The 24,558-nt window shown below is 45.2% G+C and overlaps 1 protein-coding gene across 1 annotated transcript in view; it reads right to left on the minus strand.

Moving 5' to 3' along the window:
* The window catches only part of LOC117746498 (interphotoreceptor matrix proteoglycan 2-like), a 23,632-nt gene extending 243 nt beyond the window's left edge, over positions 1–23,389 (minus strand). Inside the window, exons 1-21 of the mRNA XM_034555667.1 lie at positions 23,311–23,389; positions 22,200–22,391; positions 21,735–21,901; positions 21,353–21,381; positions 21,106–21,138; positions 20,211–20,230; positions 12,887–15,006; positions 12,649–12,810; positions 10,795–10,853; positions 10,674–10,694; positions 10,101–10,357; positions 9,739–9,800; positions 9,447–9,657; positions 7,467–9,157; positions 7,164–7,383; positions 5,518–5,728; positions 4,997–5,185; positions 4,739–4,919; positions 3,557–3,636; positions 3,211–3,268; positions 1–776 (exon numbers count right to left, since the gene is read on the minus strand). The exon at positions 1–776 is cut by the window's left edge and continues 243 nt beyond it. Of these exons, the coding sequence (XP_034411558.1) occupies positions 3,235–3,268; positions 3,557–3,636; positions 4,739–4,919; positions 4,997–5,185; positions 5,518–5,728; positions 7,164–7,383; positions 7,467–9,157; positions 9,447–9,657; positions 9,739–9,800; positions 10,101–10,357; positions 10,674–10,694; positions 10,795–10,853; positions 12,649–12,810; positions 12,887–15,006; positions 20,211–20,230; positions 21,106–21,138; positions 21,353–21,381; positions 21,735–21,901; positions 22,200–22,391; positions 23,311–23,389 (6,018 nt within the window). The 3' untranslated portion in view covers positions 1–776; positions 3,211–3,234. The remainder of the gene's footprint in view (positions 777–3,210; positions 3,269–3,556; positions 3,637–4,738; positions 4,920–4,996; positions 5,186–5,517; positions 5,729–7,163; positions 7,384–7,466; positions 9,158–9,446; positions 9,658–9,738; positions 9,801–10,100; positions 10,358–10,673; positions 10,695–10,794; positions 10,854–12,648; positions 12,811–12,886; positions 15,007–20,210; positions 20,231–21,105; positions 21,139–21,352; positions 21,382–21,734; positions 21,902–22,199; positions 22,392–23,310) is intronic.
* Positions 23,390–24,558: the final 1,169 nt, after the last annotated feature.

A 24,558-nucleotide genomic window follows, 5' to 3' on the forward strand; every position in this document is an offset into this window, starting at 1 on the left:
TTTTGTATTTTGCTTTTGGTACCCAAACTTTTTTTTCTTTTTCGTTTTTACTGACTTCACACAAACAATAACTCAAAATCATATTGTCTGCAAACAATGTTGGGTTTTGATTAGACTGGAGGATAATCTGAGAAGAAAGTTTAAAGTGAAACATGTTGAACTGTCTGAACCTCAACAGGCGACGTTTCTCTCCAATCAGATAATCAATAATCTGTGGTCCATATTTCTGTTTGTTGACGAAACACAAAGACAAAACGACAGCTACACGAGTCCTACACATGCGGAAACACTGTGGATTGAGAAATGTAAACATTGGTGTTGGTTCAGCAGCTGATCGGGAGTTATTATTATTATTGATCCGGGTCGTCTACGCATCGAATCCCAGAGAAGCTAGCAGGGCGATGAAGGCACTGACGAAGAGGAACGCTGAGAGTCTGAATGTCAAGCGACCTCCAACAACCTCCAACAACCTCCAGCGAGGTGTCTGGAGGTTGTCCAACAGAGAAGTCCCTTTGGGACGAAGCTGAAGACGTAGCTGAAGCCTTCAGAGTGCAGAAAACAGAGCTTCTCAGAGGAAACGAGGAAGAGCAGTGAGCACAGACTGAAGGGTTAAAAACAAACAACACAGGATTTAAAGGTGAAGGTGAGAAGGACCGGCGTCCCTGCAGAGGTCAAAGTTCAGAACTGGAGAGCGTCCTTTAAAGATAAACTTCCAAACGTTTTGTCACCTTCACCTCCGGGTGAGTCGATCGGAGGCAGAAGATGAAGGCAGATATCTGTGGAGACACACAGGTGTGAACCTCTGTCAGTAGAGGACCTCCGTCACTAGTGACTGATGTCTGTCACTAGAGGAATAGAGTACGTCCGTCACTACTAGAGTACGTCCGTCACTAGAGTACGACCGTCACTAGAGGAATAGAAGAAATCCGTCACTAGTTTACATCGGTAACTAGAGTACGTCGATCACTAGTCTACGTCGATCACTAGAGTACGTCCGTCACTAGAGTACGTCCGTCACTAGAGTACATCCGTCACTAGAGTACATCCGTCACTAGAGGAATAGAGGAAATCCGTCACTAGAGTACATCCGTCACTAGAGTACATCCGTCACTAGAGTACATCCGTCACTAGAGTACATCCGTCACTAGAGGAATAGAGGAAATCCGTCACTAGAGTACATCCGTCACTAGAGTACATCCATCACTAGAGTACGTCCGTCACTAGAGTACGTCCGTCACTAGAGTACATCCGTCACTAGAGTACATCCGTCACTAGAGTATGTCGATCACTAGTCTACGTCGATCACTAGAGTACGTCCGTCACTAGAGTACATCCGTCACTAGAGGAATAGAGGAAATCCGTCACTAGAGGAATAGAGGAAATCCGTCACTAGAGTACATCCGTCACTAGAGTACGTCCGTCACTAGAGTACGTCCGTCACTAGAGTACATCCGTCACTAGAGTACATCCGTCACTAGAGTACATCCGTCACTAGAGTACATCCGTCACTAGAGGAATAGAGGAAATCCGTCACTAGAGTACGTCCGTCACTAGAGTACGTCCGTCACTAGAGTACATCCGTCACTAGAGTACATCCGTCACTAGAGTACATCCGTCACTAGAGTATGTCGATCACTAGTCTACGTCGATCACTAGAGTACGTCCGTCACTAGAGTACATCCGTCACTAGAGGAATAGAGGAAATCCGTCACTAGAGGAATAGAGGAAATCCGTCACTAGAGTACATCCGTCACTAGAGTACGTCCGTCACTGGAGTACATCCGTCACTAGAGTACATCCGTCACTAGAGTACATCCGTCACTAGAGTACATCCGTCACTAGAGTACATCCGTCACTAGAGTATGTCTGTCACTAGAGTACGTCCGTCACTAGTGTACATCCGTCACTAGAGTACGTCTGTCACTAGAGTACATCCGTCACTAGAGGAATAGAGGAAATCCGTCACTAGAGTACATCCGTCACTAGAGTACATCCGTCACTAGAGTACATCCGTCACTAGAGTACGCCCGTCACTAGAGTACGTCCGTCACTAGAGTACGTCCGTCACTAGAGTACATCTGTCACTAGAGTACATCCGTCACTAGAGTACGTCCGTCACTAGAGTACGTCCGTCACTAGAGTACGTCCGTCACTAGAGTACATCCGTCACTAGAGTACATCCGTCACTAGAGTATGTCCGTCACTAGAGTACGTCCGTCACTAGTGTACATCCGTCACTAGAGTACGTCTGTCACTAGAGTACGTCTGTCACTAGAGTACGTCCGTCACTAGAGTACGTCTGTCACTAGAGTACGTCTGTCACTAGAGTACGTCCGTCACTAGAGGAATAGAAGAAATCCGTCACTAGTTTACATCGGTAACTAGAGTATGTCGATCACTAGTCTACGTCGATCACTAGAGTACGTCCGTCACTAGAGTACGTCCGTCACTAGAGTACATCCGTCACTAGAGGAATAGAGGAAATCCGTCACTAGAGTACATCCGTCACTAGAGTACATCCGTCACTAGAGTACGTCCGTCACTAGAGTACATCCGTCACTAGAGTATGTCTGTCACTAGAGTACGTCCGTCACTAGTGTACATCCGTCACTAGAGTACATCCGTCACTAGAGTACATCCGTCACTAGAGTATGTCCGTCACTAGAGTATGTCCGTCACTAGAGTACGTCCGTCACTAGTGTACATCCGTCACTAGAGTACGTCTGTCACTAGAGTACGTCCGTCACTAGAGTACGTCCGTCACTAGAGTACGTCCGTCACTAGAGTACGTCCGTCACTAGTGTACATCCGTCACTAGAGTACATCCGTCACTAGAGTACGTCTGTCACTAGAGGACATTCATTACTAGAGTACGTCTGTCACTAGAGTACGTCTGTCACTAGAGTACATCCGTCACTAGAGTACATCCGTCACTAGAGTACATCCGTCACTAGAGTACATCCGTCACTAGAGTACATCCGTCACTAGAGTACGTCCGTCACTAGAGTACGTCTGTCACTAGAGTACGTCTGTCACTAGAGTACGTCTGTCACTAGAGGACATTCATTACTAGAGTACGTCTGTCACTAGAGTACGTCTGTCACTAGAGGACTTTCATTACTAGAGTACGTCTGTTAGTAGAAGACCTCCGTCACTATTGTCCGTCCTCAAACACACAACAGAAATAAAGCATCTCAGAGACGTTTCTACCTCGAGGTCGCTGCTCAGGACTCGCTATGTGCTCGAACTTTCTCTCCTCTTCAGGAATCTGCTTCACAAAACAAGAGCAGACTGGATCAGTTTGGTGGTTTGTGGCCGGCCAGTGATGTGGTTTTAGAGGGACCAGGAGCAAACCACAGAGTCTCCATGTGAAACGAATGCAAACTGACGGGCAGGACTCTTCTCTGTGGACTCGACATGTTGGAGCTTTGTTTGAACATTCTGTTGTTTTTAAACATTTCCCTCAAACATCGGAGGGAGGAAACTCATTTATAAATCTCATCATATGTATTAAACTCAATCAAAAGGAAGACTTTACAAACATGAAAACACTCACACTTGAGTATGTTGCACAAAGTCTGCAAAATGCTGATCTCTGGCACACAACTCGATGATCCTCACACGCTCCTGGATCTCCTGCAGAGAGGTCAAAGGTCAAAAAACAAGTGAGAAGGAAGAAAAGGTACAAATACTGGTCCGCAATGTGGAGTTTGTTTGTTATTGTGTGACTTGGAAGCTGAAGTAAATCAGCAGCTCCTTTGTTTCATGGTGTAAAGTAATAACAATAGTCTACTGGTGTCTTTGAAGAGAACATAGAAACGCCCTATGCTGCATTCACACCAAACGCTTTACTCGCGTGAGTTTACTCGCCCGACAAGTTGGTTCATTCGCTTCATCGCTTCATTCCCGCCTAAGAGGGGGCGTGGCTTATCTCCGTGGCTTTAACCGTTATCATTTCCGTCATCCACCACGGAAGAAATAACCACTAGTTCTGCTTTATACTTGTTGTGGACATCCCATAAACGTCGGAACATCTAACGCCCTGGTGTCTGGGTTGATAACATCACCCGTAGGCTCACAGCTCGGGGAATTTCACCTACTACATTCTCAATAACTTCCGCTTCCAGCGCTACTAGAGCAGCAGCAGCCAAGGGGCGGAGCATCTCAACACTGATTGGCTTTCGCCTTGGGCGAAAAATTGGCGCCGCGCCATTCGCGTTTAACACGTCTGTGCATTGACTTCATGGGATCCACTCGTGCGAAAAATTCGCAACGCATTTGGTGTGAACGCAGCATTACACTGTTGAGAAGTACCTCATACCACCGCACCGATCTCTTTGCGGTTTTGCTTCTCTGCTGGTAAAGTATATTGATGGCGTCCCACAAGGCTACATTTTGGGGCCACTTTTGTTTTCTATTTATATTCAGCTGTCCATAGAAGATAATCACTACAACAAGATAATGAGGTGTTCATAATAATAATAATAATAATAATAATGTACATTTTATTGGTCCCACAGTGGGGAAATTCTTCTCTGCATTTGACCCATCCTTAGTAATTAAGTAGCAGGGGGCTACAATGAAGCGCCCGGGGAGCAACTCGGGGTTCAGTGTCTTGCTCAAGGACACTTAAACATTCAACTATGAGAGCGGGGATTGAACCGGGTACCTTGTGGTTGCGGGACGACCACTCTCCCCATGAGCTACAGCCGACCCCATAACATTGGAGGAGACTTACCTCCTTGGTGAGAGTGACGTCCTGGAAGATGTGTTGCATCTCGTCTTTGTCGAGGTCTCTGGAGCTGCTGTACCGGGGTGCGTCCTCGTATCGCCGGTAGTACTGGGCGGTGACCGAGTCGCTCTCAAACACGGGGTTCAGCTTGTTGGCTCGCTCCAGCGTCAGCATGCTGTCGCTCCGTCTGGAGGGAAACACATTAGCGTTAAGAAAACAAACTTTAAATTGTAATTCAAAGAGTCCACCGGTGTCCTCGCCTACCGGAGCGGGTCCTCCGTGTCTCCGCCGTCATACTGCTCTCGCAGCGTCCTCGCCAGGAAGAAGACGATCCCGGACGCCACCAAGAGGAAGCCGGCCACAGAGGCGATGGCGATGCCAACCACCATCGGCTCGGAGACGTACTCCTCGCAGTGCTCGCCGCGGTACCACCAGTTCTCTCCCACCCGACACCTGCAGCAAAGGGCACGGGTTCAAATCCCACGTCACCATCGGGAATAACTATTAAAAAAATACTTTGCTGTTTAAAATGATTATTTAGTTTGAACTTAAAGCCCAGAATAAAGGTAAAAATTATTTTCAGAATCCTGCACCTGATAGTTTTCGAATTGAAATCAACAAAAAACTAGAACATTTAATTTTATTTTCCTTTGGAATGCAAATAATAGTTTATATTCTGTAAAATAGAAAATGTATTGAGGGCAAGTGGGGTTTCTCTTATTCGATGGTAAGCTTTGAGTTTAAAAAAAAAAACAGAATTAAGAATTAAGGAAACCTCATCCGACCTGCAGATGGCGCCCTTGCCAGGGATGACGTCACATTTGCCGTCGTTGAGGCAGAAGTCAAGCTGCACCTCACAGATGCTCTGACACGGCAGGCCGTCCACACTCAGGTAGCCGGCATCACAAACACACTCGGCCTCTCCGGACCACCGGTTCACCAAACAGCTGGAGAAGTCGTTACACGCCTGGAACTTACAGGGGTCTGCCCGGTCACCTGAAGGAGACCCAACCAAAAAAACAGAAGAAGAAGACACTTCAGTCGAACCCCAGGACCAACCTTGAGACAGACCATAGGACCAGACCATAGGGCTGACGCAGGGACGGACCCAGGACAGACCTCTGAACCTGAAGGAGGAGCTGCAGGATGGAGCTCCACATCAAAGTGAGTACATATTGTGAACATAAGATTTTAAAAGACTTCTAATTCTTTCGTTGCATCTTAGGAAACACCTTTAACAATCTTTCATTGTGGACTTTGAGGTGGACATGAAATTAACAAAAAACTAGAACATTTAAAAAATGTTTCCTTTGGAATGCAAATAATAGTTTATATTCTGTAAAATAGAAAATGTATTGAGGGCAAGTGGGGTTTCTCTTATTCGATGGTAAGCTTTGAGTTTAAAAAAAATAACAGAATTAAGAATTAAGGAAACCTCATCCTCAGCCTGGTCCTATGTCCAGGCTGTCGATCTGGACTTTGAGGTGGACATGAAGTCCACCTCAAAGTCCAGATCGACAGCCTGGACATAACCCAGTATGGTAACCTTGTGCTGTTCAGAGGGAAGAGGAGTACAGTGACCAGCTGACCAGTGACTCACTGCTGTTGATACCAGGCTCTCAGGAACTCCTCTGATTGGCCCAGACAGATTAAAGACCTGCAGCTCAGCAGAGACGGGAGTGACGGTAAATCTTATCAAACATTACGGCGACTCAGTTTAATGTACAGTACTTATAAGATTTGTTTAACCTTTCATATGTTTTGTGTGTAAAGGAAATACAGCTGTCAGTTACATGTAGTGAAGTAGTAAGAAGTACAAGTACCTGAGTAAATGTAGTGTGTGTTCTGCTGCTCAAGTTCTCTCAGACAGATTATCATATTAGAGTTCCACAGGAGTCACCTGCTGAGGATGAAACATCTTCTGACAACAAAATACGTCTGAAACGACAGACTTGTAGTATTTCTCGTAGTATTTCTCTGGAGCACAATAAATGTGTACTTTATTCAAATTTGTATGATCTGAAATCACTCGTAAGTGCCGCTTAATAACAAGTAGTTTCTTGTCTTTGTCTCACACCAACGTTGACTGTTGGTGTGAAACAGATCCAAAAACATCCACCCAGACCTCTTTCTAATCGGGCCCACCCAGACCTCTTTCTAACCGGGTGTACCCGGACCTCTTTCTGAACGGGTCCACCCAGGCCTCTAAAGACGCTTTACCCAATCAGGCAGGGTCAGTTTAGGGTCTTGTTTACCTTCATTATATTTTTTTCTATATATATATTTTTTATTTTTTAATATTAAAAAAAAATTAATAGAATGTTTATTTATTAGGAAGATCTCAGCAAAAGAAGCAGGAGGTTTGTTGATGTGAACATCACATTGAAACCTGTAGAGCGCTAGTCCCTCCTCTACTTTACTTCGGTCCTACCTGATTCCACGTCCAGCGAGTATTTGTCAATGGCCAGGTTCATGGTCTGGTATGCAGTGTTGGCAAAATCCTCCAGGATGAGGTACACAACGTTGGTGACCCCTCTGGGAACTGGCTTACCGAACCTCATCCTGCTATTCACCACAATGCTGCCATTCCTGAAGTTGAGGATCTCCAGGTTCTTGAAGTTGTTCAGGTTGGTCTGAAGGTGCGGGACAAGCTGCAAGGTAAAGACAAAGACTTGAGAAGAGCAGAACATGTGCATCTAAATGTTTTTATTCACCAGAGTCTTTGAGGTCTCACCAGTTGTAGGAACTGTTGCTCCAGGGCTTTGTACTCGGGGGAACTCTTGTTGAAGAGGTCCATGGAGAACGCCATGTTAGTCACCCTGAGGCTGAAGAACACCGTAAGGGCCCTGCCGGGGCGGGGCGGTAGGGCGAAGGCGTCCAGGTCCGACCCCTGAGCTCCACTGGAGAATCCGCTGCTGTCACCTTCAGTTGCCACATCGCCGTACTGGAACAAATCAAAGCTGACGTCGATGCTCGGAACCTCAGATATATCGTGATTAAAGGGTTGGATCTCGGTAACAGGGGGGTCGTTGTGGACTTGCTGAAACAAGGGTGTCGTTGTTTGGAGGGTTTTGCTGCTTGATTCACTTTCGGAAGTATTCACGGAGGTGGTTAATACGTTTTCATCCTGAACTGAAGCTCCTGGAGACATTAGATCACCTTGATATGATGATGATGGTGTAACATGAGGAACACCTGAATTAGGAGTGCTCATTGGAAACTCTTCTTCATGGTTTGGGTGCTCATGGTGAACTGGTTCCTCATCCTCCGGTGCTGAATCCGACACTCGGGTAAACGGTGAGTCCTTCTCAGGTGAAAGCGCGATGCTGCCACTGTGGTCCGAACTCACTGAGGAAGTGAGGACTGGAGTTGCAGTCGTTGTCATCACAACCATGACTTCATCCATAACCAGATCGTTGTCTTTGAGACCAACTGTTGCCGTTGTTGTTGTGGCAGGATCAGTGACGCCGATGTGTTGTTCCTCTAAAATCTCAACCTCATCCTGGTCTTTGGTTTCTGGTAGCAGCAGGTTTGGTTTTCCAGTGAATATCTGAATTTCTGCTGGCTCTTCGGTAGTCGAGTCAAAGCTGGGTTCTGACTGGACTTCTTCAGTTGAGGAGGTTACAGTATCTGGGACTTCAAACGTTTTTTCTGATTCAGAGCCAACTGTAGCAGCAGGAGGTTCTGCCGCTGCTTCCACATCTTCAGTGGTTTCTGGAAGCTTGACTGACGAATCAGTTGGACCTGTAAAGACAGGGTCCTCGCGAGTCCAGAGTTCAGGCTCAGGAGAATCCGTAACTGGAGCCACAAGGTTATGTGGTCTGGTCAAGGAGTAGTCATCATAGATACCAGATTCCTCCACTAACAGTTCAACGGTCATGGTTCCTTTGGGGGAGAACACCGGTGCTTCGGTGGTGGTTGAGTGCCGAGGATCTGTGCTGATGTGGGGCGTCACCAAAACCTGATCCAAGAATATTTCCTCAATGGCTCCATCCAGCAATGATTCTTCAAAAGCAGGAGCTGTCTGCAAAGGGGGAGCTTTGGTGAAAGCAACTTCCATCGCTGTTACATCTTCATTCTCAGTGGGGGGCAACTCAACACCACCTGTCTCCTCGTCCTCATCTTTGTCCTTGGTCTCCTCCAGATCCGGCGGCGGCAGCACCTCCTGACTGCCTTCTCCATCCTCGTAGAGGATCCGGTCAGAGGACACTGTCGGCGGCCAGGACCAGAGATCAGCTCCCTGTCCATCTCCGGAGGAACCAGAACCAGATCCTTCGTCCAGCGTGACCTCGGAGCCCGTTTGCGGTTTCAGCGGCGGTGGGGGGGGAACGGATCCTCCAGGACCCACCTGATCCCCTCGGGGGAAGTGGTCTCCGACGGCAGGCGCGTTACTGAGGAATTCCTCATCTTCAATATTTCCCTCATCTGAAAACCAGAAAAGCACATGAACCGTTTAAAGAGAACAAATTCTAAAGTTCCAGTTGAGTTTAACATCCCAGTGAATAAACATGCTGGTTTAACTGGTTTCATTGGGATTTATTACCGTCACATGGTTGAAACCAACAGACACAGATACCAGTGTTCAATAAATACTCTGTTAGTCAGTCATCGATCGTTTCTCAGTCATCGATCGTTTCTCAGTCATCGATCGTTTCTCAGTCATCGATCGTTTCTCAGACATTGATCGTTTCTCAGTCATTGATCATTGGCTCACTCTCTCTCTGCAGGTCGAAGGTCTTCTCGGGGAACTCTGCAGCGGCCGGTGGATTCGTGCTCTCGTCGAACATGAAGACATCGTTCTCGCTCACCAGGGGGCCCTGTGGGCCTTTCTGCTCGTAGAAGGGGTCGAACAGGAAGTCGTCTTTGTTGAGGTCGACCTCGTGGCTCGGAGCATCGGGAGGCTTCTCTGCAGTGAGGACGTTATCCTGACGGAAGAACATTTTCTGATATCGAGATGAATGATCTTTATTTCTGTAATCAACTTCTTCTTCTTCTCTTTAACTCACCATGTTGTCAGAGGTGTCGGCCGGTCCAGTCGTCGGTTTCAAAGCAGGTAGCAAGTTCTCCACTGCAGAAAAGAGTCGTTAATAACATCCTGTATTGATCGAAATGTAAACCCAGGGTCAAACTGGAACCTTTCACATCATCATCATCATAATCTTTAATTTGAAAGAAAAATTTAAAATATAATTTTCTAAGAATATACAACAAGAATATTTCATTCCTTTCCTAATAGAGATTATACAAATAAAACATTGTGTCTATCTGAAAATGAGACTTTTCTTTGTACTGTAATAAATCTGTATACGATAAGTTCAAATTAAATATACGTACAGTATATATGTGAATAAATAAATGCATTTGGTACCATTCTCCTGCTGCAGGGCATATGGCTGTGTCTCCAAGCTGCTGTTGCTCATGAAGTTGTCCTTGTGCAGAGCCTCGGTGATGTAGTTGCGGAAGTCGGTGATGGTGTAGACGACGGTGGGCTGCTCGGCGGCTCCGGGGTAATTCTTCTCCACCAGGTTGTTCTGCAGAGAGATAAAGTCCAGCGTGTCGTTTGCGACGCCACTGCTGCTGTCCACCTCCAGGGTGATGGCGTAGTGGACCAGGACCACCAGACCCCTGAGAGGGAATAAGACCAGGACAACTAAGACCTGAAGCAAAGAGCTTTACTACAGTGGAGGGTTAGCAACTGATTTCATAATCTTATATCACATCGCTGCAGTGAGCAGTCGTAAACCCTTAACAGTAATCTGGCGAGCAGCAGGCGACTTATCTGACTTGAGAGGCGATTGACTGTTGTGACTATTGTTAACGGCATTAAGCCGTTACTTACTGCTGCAGCTGGTGGGGGGGGGGGGGGGGGGGGGGGGGGGGGGGGGCATAGAGGTTCAATATTTTGTGTTAACATTAAGAGATAAACATCGGTCTAACTCACCTCTCCAGGTCCTTCTGAGGCCTAAAGACAGAAAAAAACACATCAGACTCATTCTGATAACAGATTTTAGAGCTCAGACGTGAACACACAATAGAGAACTGGAAGTAAAACAAAACTGGACCTGAATTCAATCACAGAGACGTTCTTGAGGCCCGGCAGCCTCTCAAAGACGTCTTCGATCTGAGAGAGAGGAAATAACTTTTAGGTGACTTTTAGTTTCTGAAGCAACAAACTTTCTGAAACTCCAGAAGTCAAAGAGTGAAATCATGTTGAATCTAAATCAACACCATCTCTAAAAACTGGACTGGACTAAATCTGCAGTTTGTCACATTAGTGTCTTTACAAGCAAAAGTTAGTGAGAACTAAACGTAGATTAAAGCTTGGATTTAAACAGGAACAGAGTTCTGTTTCAAGAGTTTCACAATAAAAGCATCCTATCACAAGCTGGAGTTAACTTGATCAGAGCTCTTCTTCAGACACAGGGTTAGAGTTAGGGTAGCCACTACCGGCCGTACCCTCTCGACCGCCTCTTCCATCTCATCCGTCTCTCCCACCTCTACCACCTCCACAGTCCCTAACGCCTCTACCGTCTCTTCCCTCCCTCCCCCTCTTCCGTCTCTACCGCCTCCTCCATCTCTACCGTCTCATCCGTCTCTACTGTCGCTGTCTGCTCTACCACCTCTCCGTACCTACCATCTCTACTATCTCTAGTGTCTCTACCACCTCTCCGTCCCTGCCGCCTCTACAGCCTCTAGTGTCTCCTCAGCCTCTACCGCCTCTCCGTCTCTACCGCCGCTACCCCCTCTCTGTCCCGACCGCGCTTATCAACCTAGTGTCTCTACCGCCTCTACCGTCCCTAGTGTCTCTTCTGTTCCTAGTGTCTCCACCACCTCTCCGTCCCTCGTGTCTCTACCGCCTCCACTGTCCCTACCGCCTCTACCGTCTCTACCGCCTTGACCGCCTATCCGTCCCTAATGTCTCTACCGCCTCTACTGTCCCCAGTGTCTCTACCACCTCTACCATCTCTACCACCTATCCGTCCCCAGTGTCTCTACCACCTCTACCATCTCTACCACCTATCCGTCCCCAGTGTCTCTACCACCTCTACCATCTCTACCACCTATCCGTCCCCAGTGTCTCTACCACCTCTACCATCTCTACCACCTATCCGTCCCCAGTGTCTCTACCACCTCTACCATCTCTACCACCTATCCGTCCCCAGTGTCTCTACCACCTCTACCATCTCTACCACCTATCCGTCCCTAGTGTCTCTACCACCTCTACCATCTCTACCACCTATCCGTCCCCAGTGTCTCTACCACCTCTACCATCTCTACCACCTATCCGTCCCTAGTGTCTCTAACACCTCTACTGTTCCTAGTATCTATCGCCTCCACCACCTTTACCATCTCTACCACCTCTACTGTCCCTACCATATTTACCGTCTCTATTCTCTGTGCTGCAGTGGAAGTCCTGGTGCCTCTATCAGCCCTAGTGTCTCTACTACCTCTACCAGCTACTGACTTTTATAACTCATGAGCACATTTTCCATTATTTAATAAAATATATGCTCCAGATTCATCATGATGTATTAAGTTGTATCTCGGAGCCTCAAACTCTATTTTACTTTCAAAGCTTCTCTTGAAGTTTTTGAATGAAGCTTCGAATGTCATATTTTATGATAACCTTATTAAATAGATTGTGTTATTGTGATGATATAAATGTTTTGTTTTTGAAGGCTAAACGCAAAAAATAAAGATAAAAAGATGTTGTGAATTCTGGAAAATATTACATCTAGTTGTATTTTGAAACACTCTGAAATTATCACTCAAAGAAATAAATGTATGATTGTTTTTAATTGTGAGTTCTCATTAGGACCTGATATTAAAATAATTAATGTATGGCTTTAAAACCAACATTCCTTAACATCATCTGGACTTGAACTTAAAGTACCAGGTATTAAAACCGAGCGTACCCTGCGGGTGAAGTGTTTGGCAAGCTGCTGGTGCTGGAAGCTGCTCGGGTCTCTCAGAGCGTCATTGTAGGTTTCTCCTCTCAGCTTGATGCTTAGCTCCACCACCTGGTCCTTCAGGGGCGTCAAGGGCCACGGCACAGTGTTGTCTATCTCATTACCAATCTGAATGTGCAGGAACATATAACATTGGTATACTGTAAATAAGCAGGTATTCTACAACTGATCTACATTTACTCACCGAGTTCTCAAAGTCATTTCTTTCCAGTGAGTTGTCATCGACGTCACGTGGTGTCTCAGTCAGATCGGGGAAGTTGCCGTTGTTGTACTCCAATACATACTTGGTTGTCATCTCCAGAGTGGAATCCACCGCAATATCGTGTGGCTTTTCCTGAGCGACGGCCTCAGATGTGACTTCTACTGGAGGCTCAGAAATACCCTCAACATCCTCGACTTGGACGCCATCCTCAAGGACAGGTTCATCAGGAACCTCATGACTGACCTCCTCTGGCTTAGTTCTTCCTCCCCCTGTGGTAATAATCCGTAAATGGTCACCAGTCACAACTTCTGGAGACGTTTCACTCTGTGCCTCTTGGAACAATTCAGAATCTGGACCTTCATTTGTAGGCTCAACCACCTGTGTAGTACTCTTCCTGGTGGTTTCTGGTAATTTTTCTACCTCAGGGCCTTCTAGAAGTTCCACTGTTACCTCTGGATAAGGTGTTTCCTCCACTTCAGTCACAGACAATAAATGCTCTGTATCTTCTGGAACAATAACTGGAGTGATCTCTTCATTGAACTCTGGGGTAGTTTCATCAAAAGTCTCGGGATTGACTTCCACAGCAACTTCTGGTTCTGCTGATATCTCCAATGAGGCCTCACATGTTGCCTCTTCTGTATCCTTCAAAGGTTCCCCTCCAGCTGTTTCTTGTGTTTTATCCTCATCAGTCACTACTTCAGGTTCTGCTTCTTGTGCAGGTTCCTTCTCCTCAGCAATTTCTTCCTCATGTTCCACTTCTTGTTCTCCTTTAGATTCTGTCTCTTCAGCAGTTCCTTCTGTAGATGCTGCTTCTTTTTCAGCATTTACAATAGGTTCTGCTATTTGTACAGTTTCTAGAACAGGTTCTTGTCCAGTTTCTGTTAGATTTGTTTCTTCTTTGTCTCCAAGTTCTATAGGTGCCTCAGGTGTTTCTGCACCTTTAATTGTCTCTTCTGTCAGTTCTTCTTTTTCTGCTGCCTCTACTATTATTCCTTTGCCTGTCTTGTCCACTGTAGTATGAGGTGGAACCTCCTCTGTGACATAGGAGGTGTCTTCATCCTGGTTATCTTGTAAAATCACGACAACAGGTTCAGAAGTGAGCGTCGGTTTGTCTCCAACTTCTTTACTAATTTCTACTGTGGTCGTGGTCAGAAGAGAAGCCTGGGAAGGAACCTCAATTTCCAAGACTGGAGTCACGTTTATAAATATCTCTTCTTCTGAATCTGTGAACAAAAACAAAGTTGGAGTTTCATCTGTGCTGATTTCATCAACATCTAAAATTTCCTCTAAAGAATGTTCTACAGGTGGTTTCGATAGGTCACATTCAGGTTCTTCAATAACCACCACAGCTATTTCAGGTGCATCTGGTACTATTTCATCAGTTGGCTCTGGTGAATCAATGGTTTCCTCCTTCAAGGACAAATCTGGTGTGGCGTCTAAAGAATTGTCCGGAATTTTCTCAATGACCTTAAATGTGGTCTCTGGCGTTTGCTCGGTCACAACTTCTGATGGAGCTGCAGGCTCTTCGTGCCGTAAACTGTCCGTTGTGCCACCTTCTGCAGCAGGCGATGTAGTGGGCACAGTGAAAACCACAATGGTAACCTCTGTGAGGACCACTTCAGCCATGACCTCTGAGGGTGGCTCCTCACCTTCTGGACTGACTTTGTGAATCACCTCAGTTGTCGCAGATACATCTACATCTCCAGGAAAGACCTCAACCTCCTCTTCTGTTAAAGTTTTATTTTCCTCAACAATCCCTTCAAAGGACTTGTGGGTAACAGAGGCAGCAACCTCCACAGTTTCCTCTGCAATGTTCTCAACATCTACTTCTTCAGACTTTAGAGTTCCAGCGATGATCAAAGGTCGGCTTTCTGAAGCAAAGCCTCTTCCAGTCCCCTGGATATCTCTGGGGTTGTCTGGCAAGGCAACAACTGCAGACTCAGGGGTCATATCCACTGGGATCTTGGTCCTGGATGTAGCAGGATCTTGAGCCCCAGCGGTTGCAAAAAGTGTAGGGGCCAAAGCGGTGACCTCAAAGGCCAGGGGAAGGTTATCTTTGTTTGTTGGGATTGTGTCCGATCTGGCGATGATAACATCTTCCTCTGTAAAACAATACAGATTAAATAACATTATTAATGATGGAATTAAATTCAAGTATTTATACATATTTACTGAATTCCTCAAAGTAACTGAGCAGAGTTGTGAGATCAGTTCCTTACAGAGAGATTTAACTCTAGTTCTGTTGAAGCAGGGAGACAACTTAAAATATACCAAAGTGGTCTGAACCCCTGAATCCATCAGGCCTGCCGAGTGTTACGTGAACTGGACTCGAGAATAGGTTTTCAGTTTATTTAGAAAATAAGATCTGTTATTTGTTCTTTATATTAATTTATATCGAAAGTTACAGATGTAATGCATGTCGTCATTCAACCGCTGGTTGTCCAGGTGGTCCCCAGCAAACAATGTGGGCTACGTAGAAAACTGGCAGACTTTCTGGGGAAAGCCTGATCTGATGAGTCCAGACGGCATTCATCCCATTTGGGATGGAGCGGGTCTCATTTCATATATATATATATATATATACACACAGTTACCCACCCTTAACTCTATAGAGACTGTGTCTGTCCCACGGCCACTTCAATTAATTAAATCAAAAGTAACCAGAAGAGGAGTCATACAAAATAACCTCATACAGGTTAACATCACTACTGCCACAGTGCAACAAAACAGGATAATTAAATGTGGATCCTAAATATTAGATCTCTGTCATCTAAAGCTGTATTAGTAAATGATTTAATATCAGACAATCACATTGATTTATTGTGTCTTACTGAAACCTGGCTGAGCCATGAAGAATATGTCAGCCTAAATGAATCAACTCCTCCAAGTCATATTAATACTCACATTCCTCGAGGCACCGGCCGAGGAGGTGGAGTAGCAGCCATCTTTGACTCAAGCCTATTAATGAATCCTAAACCTAAACTAAACTACACCTCATTTGAAAGCCTTGTTCTACACCAGATGTCTAACTGACAGTGCTGTAGCTACATTTAAAGAAGAGATTCCTTCTGCATTTGATTCAATACCACGTCTCAATGTGACGGAGGACTCCTGTGCTAACTTTAGTCCGTCCCAGATTGATCATATTGTCGATAGTGCTACAGGCTCACTGAGAATGACACTAGACTCGATAGCCCCACTGAAGAAAAAGACAGTGAGGCAAAGGAGGTTTGCTCCCTGGTAGAACCCTCAGACCAGCAACCTAAAGCAAACTTCACGAAAGCTATTACTCATCAGTAATAGAGAAAAATAAGAACAACCCCAGGGTTCTCTTTAGCACTGTAGCCAGGCTGACAGAGAGTCACAGCTCTGTGGAGCCGTGTATTCCTATAGACCTCAGTAGTAATGACTTCATGAACTTCTTCAATGAAAAGATTTGAACTATTAGAGGCAAGATTGATGATCTCTTGCCCTCAACTACTGCCGATCTGTCATCAAGAGGAGTGGCCTTGGAAACGGCTGTATGCCCTGGTGTATATTTGGATCGCTTTTCTCCCATTAACCTAGACCAATTGTCTTCAACGGTTTCTACTTCTAAACCGTCTACCTGTCTCTTAGACCCCATCCCAACGAGGCTGCTTAAAGATGTGTTGCCTTTAATTGGCACCTCTCTGCTGGATATTGTTAATGTGTCTTTGCTAACAGGCCATGTACCACATTCCTTCAAAGTAGCTGTAATTAAACCTCTCCTGAAAAAGCCCACTCTTAATCCAGAGGTGTTGGCTAACTACAGACCGATCTCTAACCTTTCTTTCCTCTCTAAGATAAGATCCTGGAGAAAGTAGTCGCACATCAGTTGTGTGACTTTCAGTCAGGATTTAGAAAACACCACAGCACAGAGACAGTACTGGTGAAGATTACTAATTACCTCCTAATTGCATCAGATAAAGAACTCATCTCTGTACTGGTCTTGTTAGACCTTAGTGCTGATAAAGGACTCATCTCTGTACTGGTCTTGTTAGACCTTAGTGCTGATAAAGGACTCATCTCTGTACTGGTCTTGTTAGACCTTAGTGCTGATAAAGAACTCATCTCTGTACTGGTCTTGTTAGACCTTAGTGCTGATAAAGGACTCATCTCTGTACTGGTCTTGTTAGACCTTAGTGCTGATAAAGGACTCATCTCTGTACTGGTCTTGTTAGACCTTAGTGCTGATAAAGGACTCATCTCTGTACTGGTCTTGTTAGACCTTAGTGGTGATAAAGGACTCATCTCTGTACTTGTCTTGTTAGACCTTAGTGCTGATAAAGGACTCATCTCTGCCGTATGCCTGCGGTGGTTTCGACGGGAGATCCAGTACCAGCATAGGGTGTCCAGTACCACGGACAAGTCCCATTGTGGAGCCTTAGTGGTGCTCAGGGGACGCAGTCGCTGAGCTCCTTTTAAGAAGAGGGACACCAACCTGTCGACTTTATCATGCTGCCATGAAATAGCAGCTACGAACACCCTCAGGGTAGCGGAAGACCGCCCCTGATCTAGGAGGGACTGCAGAAACTCGAGTACAGTAGGCACAGGACACTTCACTGGGTCCTTGTTGTGAACCACACACCAGTCGGAAAACAGCCTCCATCTACATTCGTACTGTAGACGGGTAGATGGCACTCTGGCATTCAGAATATTCCTCCTGACTGGTTCTGTGCAGCAACTCAGCAGCCGGTCGGGCCCTGCAACGGCCAGGCTCATAGTTGAAAGCGGCTGGGGTCAGGATGCCAGATCCGCCCCCCTAGCTTTAGAGTCTGTGCAACAGGGGAAACCAAGTCCTGACTGGCCACAATGGGGCCACCAGCAAAAGACTGTGGCCTTGTTTAGGAACAATGAGGAGCGTTGGCAAGATCAGGGGAAATGGGGGGAAAGCATAAAGAAGGGCCATGTGTGAGCCAGGGCATCTTGACCCAGAAGACTGGTCCTCTCCATCAAGGAGAACCAGTGCGGGCAGTGGGTTGACATCTCCGAGGCAAAGAGATCCAGTCTCTGCACTGCCGAAGAAACCCCAGATGCTGTCCACCATCTCTGGAGGAACCCGTCACTCCCCCGATGGAGGCGTGTGACGGGAGAGGGAATCTGCGAACTGGTTCCTTTTCTCCTGGTAGATACATCGCCCGAAGTCAGAAGGGCACGGGACACCTGTAGCAGCTTTACAGATCTGGTGCCCCCCCCCGATCTGGTGACCCTGCTTCACTAATTGGTGTGGGCTACTAAGTGAGTCTGAGCGGGGGCGCTCTGCTGACTGCTAGAGAAGAGGCAAGACTCGACCTGCGTGTGTGCGAGACGGAAGATATCCAGTGCTAAGCACCACCTCTGGCGGTCAGGAAGGATGAAACACCAGAACTGACTCTTCAGTGGGAAACACTTGTTTTAAGGTTGTGAATGTTCAAATCATTTGTCACCTGGTGTTTGATGCACTGGACGCTTTGAACACTCAGGTTTGTGCAGAACAACGTAAACGCTGGACCAACATGCTTTGGCTTGTGGCTGATTTCCTTTCTCCGATAACCCTTGAAGGTGAAGTTGTGACCTTAAACTAAACAGTAAAGCCGGTTTAGCTTCCAGCTCCACGTTGGCTCAAATACAAACTCGGCGTCTCCACGTTCCTCTGTGATCTCACTAACCCGGATACCTGTCCTGCAGTAACTCAGTCACGTCTTCACCCTCCATTGACCAGACTGCTGCCCGTAAATAGGCTTACAGGTCTATTCTGAGTTGCCAGTCCTCCCTCACATGAGGTGAGGTGGGGGTAAGCTGGCAGCAGACATTTAAACCTGGATGCACATTTAGTGTTGAACAAACATGATGGTCTGGTTCTCCACTTATCATGGGGTCATAAGACTTTCAATGGGTCAACAGTTATTATAGTTAGTTAACACTATTAAGCTCCTGCTCCCTCCATCAAAGAGCTTTCTGCTGCCTTCAGGTTTCTCTTTTACTGTTCTATCTTTTGGCTTGAGTCAGTATTTTAATAGTCATCTGCAAAAATATGATGTTAAAAACATTTGGTCAACCCTTTATATGCATTTTAGAATTAAACTAAATAAAAATCGAAAACTTCTAAATCTTGTTCCTGTGAAGGCTGAATAAACGTAATAAACGTCACTTTTGACAAAAGTTTCTGCTAAATGAAAGTGAGGAAATGATAAGATTATGACTAAAAAGATGATATGAAGAATCAAAACAGAAAAAGGAGAATGTGCTGGTTTGTTAGCGTCTTAATCTCAAAGTGACGGCTGAGAGGTTCAGGGATTCAGGGGTTCAGATGTTTAGGGATTCAGGGTTTCAGATGTTCAGGGGTTTAGATGTTCAGATGTGCAGATGCTCAGATGTTCAGATGCTCAGATGTTTAGGGGTTCAGAGGTTTAGAGGCTCAGAGGTTCAGATGCTCAGATGTTCAGAGGTTCAGATGTTCAGGGGTATAGAGGTTCAGGGGTTTAGAGGCTCAGAGGTTCAGATGTTCAGATGTTCAGATGCTCAGATGTTTAGGGGTTTAGAGGTTCAGATGTTCAGGGGTTTAGAGGCTCAGAGGTTCAGATGTTTAGGGGTTCAGAGGTTCAGATGTTTAGGGGTTCAGAGGTTCAGATGTTATGGGGTTTAGAGGCTCAGAGGTTCAGATGTTTAGGGGTTCAGAGGTTCAGATGTTTAGGGGTTCAGAGGTTCAGATGTTCAGGGGTATAGAGGTTCAGGGGTTTAGAGGCTCAGAGGTTCAGATGTTCAGATGCTCATATGTTTAGGGGTTTAGAGGTTCAGATGTTCAGGGGTTTAGAGGCTCAGAGGTTCAGATGTTTAGGGGTTTAGGGGTTCAGAGGTTCAGATGTTTAGGGGTTCAGAGGTTCAGATGTTCAGGGGTATAGAGGTTCAGGGGTTTAGAGGCTCAGAGGTTCAGATGTTCAGATGTTCAGATGCTCAGATGTTTAGGGGTTTAGAGGTTCAGATGTTCAGGGGTTTAGAGGCTCAGAGGTTCAGATGTTTAGGGGTTCAGAGGTTCAGATGTTTAGGGGTTCAGAGGTTCAGATGTTCAGGGGTTTAGAGGCTCAGAGGTTCAGATGTTTAGGGGTTCAGAGGTTCAGATGTTTAGGGGTTCAGAGGTTCAGATGTTCAGGGGTTCAGAGGCTCAGAGGTTCAGATGTTCAGATGTTCAGATGTTTAGAGGTTCAGGGGTTCAGGGGTTTAGGGGTTTAGAGGCTCAGGTGTTCAGGGGTTCCAGGGTTCAGATGTTCAGGGGTTCAGAGGTTTAGAGGTTCAGGTGAGACTTTACCTGGTGAACTCGTCTCAGAGCTGCAGGACAAAGAGACAGAACAGCTTTTAGAAAACCTAAAAAAATAATCAAACTGACAGAAATATTCTGAATAAGTGAAACAATATAATGCAGGTTATTGATGAGTTATATGAAGTTCTGATTAGATATCATTCATAACTGTGTTCAAAGGTAATGACGACGACTGATCAATATACATAAGATCAAATGCTGCTTGTCTCTGTGAAACTGGATAGATTAAAATTTTAGACAAAAGTTTTACAACTGTAAATAAAAGTAAAATGAAAACTATCATTAATAGCATCCGTGGATAAAGTGTTCCTTTAATTCTTCTACTTTTTAAGATAAACCTCATTACATAAAAATGTTTTTTTTAAGAAATCCTGAATGTTTAGTTAAATGACTTTCTTATATTTTTGTGTTTGTGAAGACGATCTGCTTCTTACGAAGCAGAAAACACAAGTCTTAGTTTCAGATGATTAATACACTGAATATTATATGTAGCTTCTCATTAAACTCTCTACATGTTACATTCTGGTCCTTTCATGTTTCTAGAACTTCATTAAAATCAGAGAAAACAAACAAAACATCTGTGAACCCTTAAAATACTTTGCATTCCCTTTTAAAATCATTAAAGTGCAGCCGTAAGACGCAGCTGGGCTGAAGCGGCTTCACAGTGAGAATTAACTGAAACCACACGACAACAAACAAACAAACAAACATCTGGCTGAGCGTTAAACCGCTTCCTGTTTCTGGGTCTTTGATAGTCCATTATAAATCTATCTATATATTACATATCCAGTCTCATATCATCGTCATATCCTTGTAGAGCTGAGCTACAGTCTGACTGACTCCGGGTCAGCTTGAGGTCGGTGTCTGGTGTTTGCAGGCCTACCTGCATGGAGGAGGGCCTGAGGGGAGGGCCACACTGCAGCAGGTGATGAAGCACAGCACAGGTGTCAGTAACACAACCAGACTACAACGACTCCTACATTGGTTTCTTTATTTCACTTTTATCAAGAAAATAAGATTCGAAGGATTAAAATGGACAGAAATCAGTTTTTTATGCTCCTGTCTAAATGTAATTCAGAGACTCAAATCTCCTGTTTTCTTCTTAGGTTCATGAAGTAAAACACACTCACCTGTTCATCACAGGAGCCGTGGCGACTCTCTGAAAAACGGAAACACATCGTCGGCAAAGAAAAGCATCTCGGTTTATAACTTTTAAATGTTCCTCAGGAAAATTAAAGAAACTGATTTACATTTTTAGTGAGACGTCAGATCTCTTCTTTAATTTTGGTAAACTTTATTTGTGAAGGTTTTGAAAAAAATGTATCATTAATATCACTATTAGTAATAGTAGTAGACATATTTTATTATGTACACTATAAGTTTTTTATTTGAACTTCTATTATTATATACGGACAAAATAATACATATTTTACAAATGTAATGTTCCTCTGTGTCTCTATGTATATTTCTTAATGTATATCTAGAGTATATACTGTATATATATTTACTTACGCTCCTGATGAGGCTGTAGTGTTCCTCTGATTGGCTGAAGAAGTGTCCGATGTTCTGGACGCTGACGGACTCGTCCATGCAGCGACGGATCCAGTCATGGTACTGGTCCCGCTCCGGCAGCCGGTCCCAGAAGATCTTAAAGGCCTCCCACACCATCTCCTGACACACTGAAACACAGGGTTACGTCACATGTTGTGGAAACAACAGCAGGTCTCCTTTAAAGGGTGTTTTCATGAAGAAATAAGTCACGTTTCCATCTAATCTCAGTTAAAGGTTTTACTGCATTTACAGAAAAAGGTCAAAAGAGGTCACTCGTCTGAGTGACCTTTAACCTCTGAGATCGCTTTAGTGACGGTAGACACCGAGTTTAAGCTCGTAAGTCGGTTTGGATCAGAGCTTCAGGGTAAAGTCCAGGACCAGAAGGCTGAAGGAGTCCAGGTCCAGGACCCAGACCCGCTGACGTACCTCTGAGGTGAAAGTACTTCAGGTGGTTGTCGACGGCCTGGTCCAATGTCTCCTGGGTACAAAGTTTGACTCCGCTGGGAAACAAGACGTTCCTTCTTCTCCGAGTTAAAGCGACGTGTCGTCTGTGAAGAAGCTGATTGGAGACCAGCGGCCGGTCCACCAGATGTGGACCAGGTCCCTCTAAGTCGGCATCTGGAGGAAGAACAGAGACGGCCCTTCAGCTAAAGTAGAGGAGAAAGTACTTCTGTACTCTTACTGCGAGAAGTACTTCTGTACTCTTACTGGTAGAAGTACTCCTGTACCTTTACTGCTAGAAGTACGTATGTACTCTTACTGCTGATCATACTCAAGTACCTTTACTGCTAGAAATATTTCTGTAAATACCTGATAAAAATACTAAACATTTTGTTCTAATACAGGTATAAGTATCCGTTAGTTGTAGTAAAACCCTTAACCACATGTGTAAGTATCCTGACAGCAGCACAGGTACAAGTATCTGTTAGCAGTCTGTTAGCAGTAGTAGTACCTGTCTCCATGAAGACGTGTCCTGACAGCAGCACAGGTACAAGTATCTGTTAGCAGTAGTAGTACCTGTCTCCATGAAGACGTGTCCTGACAGCAGCACATGTACAAGTATCTGTTAGCAGTAGTAGTACCTGTCTCCATGAAGACGTGTCCTGACAGCAGCACAGGTACAAGTATCTGTTAGCAGTAGTAGTACCTGTCTCCATGAAGACGTGTCCTGACAGCAGCACATGTACAAGTATCTGTTAGCAGTAGTAGTACCTGTCTCCATGAAGACGTGTCCTGACAGCAGCACAGGTACAAGTATCTGTTAGCAGTAGTAGTACCTGTCTCCATGAAGACGTGTCCTGACAGCAGCACAGGTACAAGTATCTGTTAGCAGTAGTAGTACCTGTCTCCATGAAGACGTGTCCTGACAGCAGCACGGGTACAAGTATCTGTTAGCAGTAGTAGTACCTGTCTCCATGAAGACGTGTCCTGACAGCAGCACAGGTACAAGTATCTGTTAGCAGTAGTAGTACCTGTCTCCATGAAGACGTGTCCTGACAGCAGCACAGGTACAAGTATCTGTTAGCAGTAGTAGTACCTGTCTCCATGAAGACGTGTCCTGACAGCAGCACAGCTCCCAGCAGCCACAGCACCAAACTCCCAAACCGTCCGGCCATTTCTCAGAAGACGTGAGCGTCCAGTCGGACTCTTCTTGGTCTGTCCTCAGCTCCTCAGCTCCTCAGCTCCTCAGCTCCTCAGCTCCTCAGCTCCGTCTCCCAGTCGTCCGTCCAATGAGACAGGAGGCTTGAGGTGAGACAGGAGGCTTGAGGTGAGACAGGAGGCTTGAGGTGAGACAGGAGGCTCGGTGCTCTCTGAGCAGATGGACTTCTTTCTCTTTGCTGTAATCCCATTTGTTAATCTGGATGACTGTCAGAGCCTCAGGCGAGTGCCTGTTGCTTTAAGGGAATCAAACAAACAGGAAGATTATTTCCAGCTTCATACAACATGCAGCTGCAGTTAATGCAAGACTTCCTGCTCCTCCACAACTGTGAATTACCCAGGATTCACCTGCAGCAGTAAATCAAACTGGTCCAGATTTAATCTTTAAATTGAAACACAGAATTACTGCTAAAAAAACATCTAATTAATTAATTAAGTATGTAGTTATGTATTTAACAACCACAATATGAACAGATAACAAGTGACAATGTTGTAACCAAACAAAACGTCTCTGTTTGTTGGGCGTGAGCTTCATCTCCGCCAGCCAGGTGGTCGTTAGGGCAGAATGATCTGGTTTACCTGAACACCCTGCAAGGTTACATTCAGCATTACAAGGTCAAAGGTCACCATTGAGCCAGACGCTTTCCAGCGCCTGTTTTCTCTAAACCAGTTTACACTTTGAATAAAATCTACAGGAACAGTTCAGATGAGTAAATAAACTATGAATCACATGAGATGACATTTGTCTTGGTTTAACTAACATTCACAAGGTTTGGTCTATTATTCAATTAGCAGCTATTTAAGAAACATGACATGTATATATAAATATTATTATTAATACATTGTGACTGAATACTCTTTCTTTGTTAAAACCCCTGAAGAAGACATGAAGTCTAGAACTGGTCATGGTCCAGACTGTCAACAATGCCACTCATCTTTTATTAGTTAATGGGATTAACCGGAGATCAGCGTAAACGTAAATAAGCGTTGGTTCTCCAGTCGTCTAAAGGTCACAGGTTAAATTAAATACTTTGTTACCGTTTCACAGTATTTTTACACTCAAACTGTCGGCATTCTTCCAAACAGACAAGGTCTTATTCAGGACTCGGAGTCCAGCAGAGAATCT

This window comes from Cyclopterus lumpus, chromosome 2 (genome assembly GCF_009769545.1).
Source record: "Cyclopterus lumpus isolate fCycLum1 chromosome 2, fCycLum1.pri, whole genome shotgun sequence".
NCBI classification, from domain to species: domain Eukaryota; kingdom Metazoa; phylum Chordata; class Actinopteri; order Perciformes; family Cyclopteridae; genus Cyclopterus; species Cyclopterus lumpus.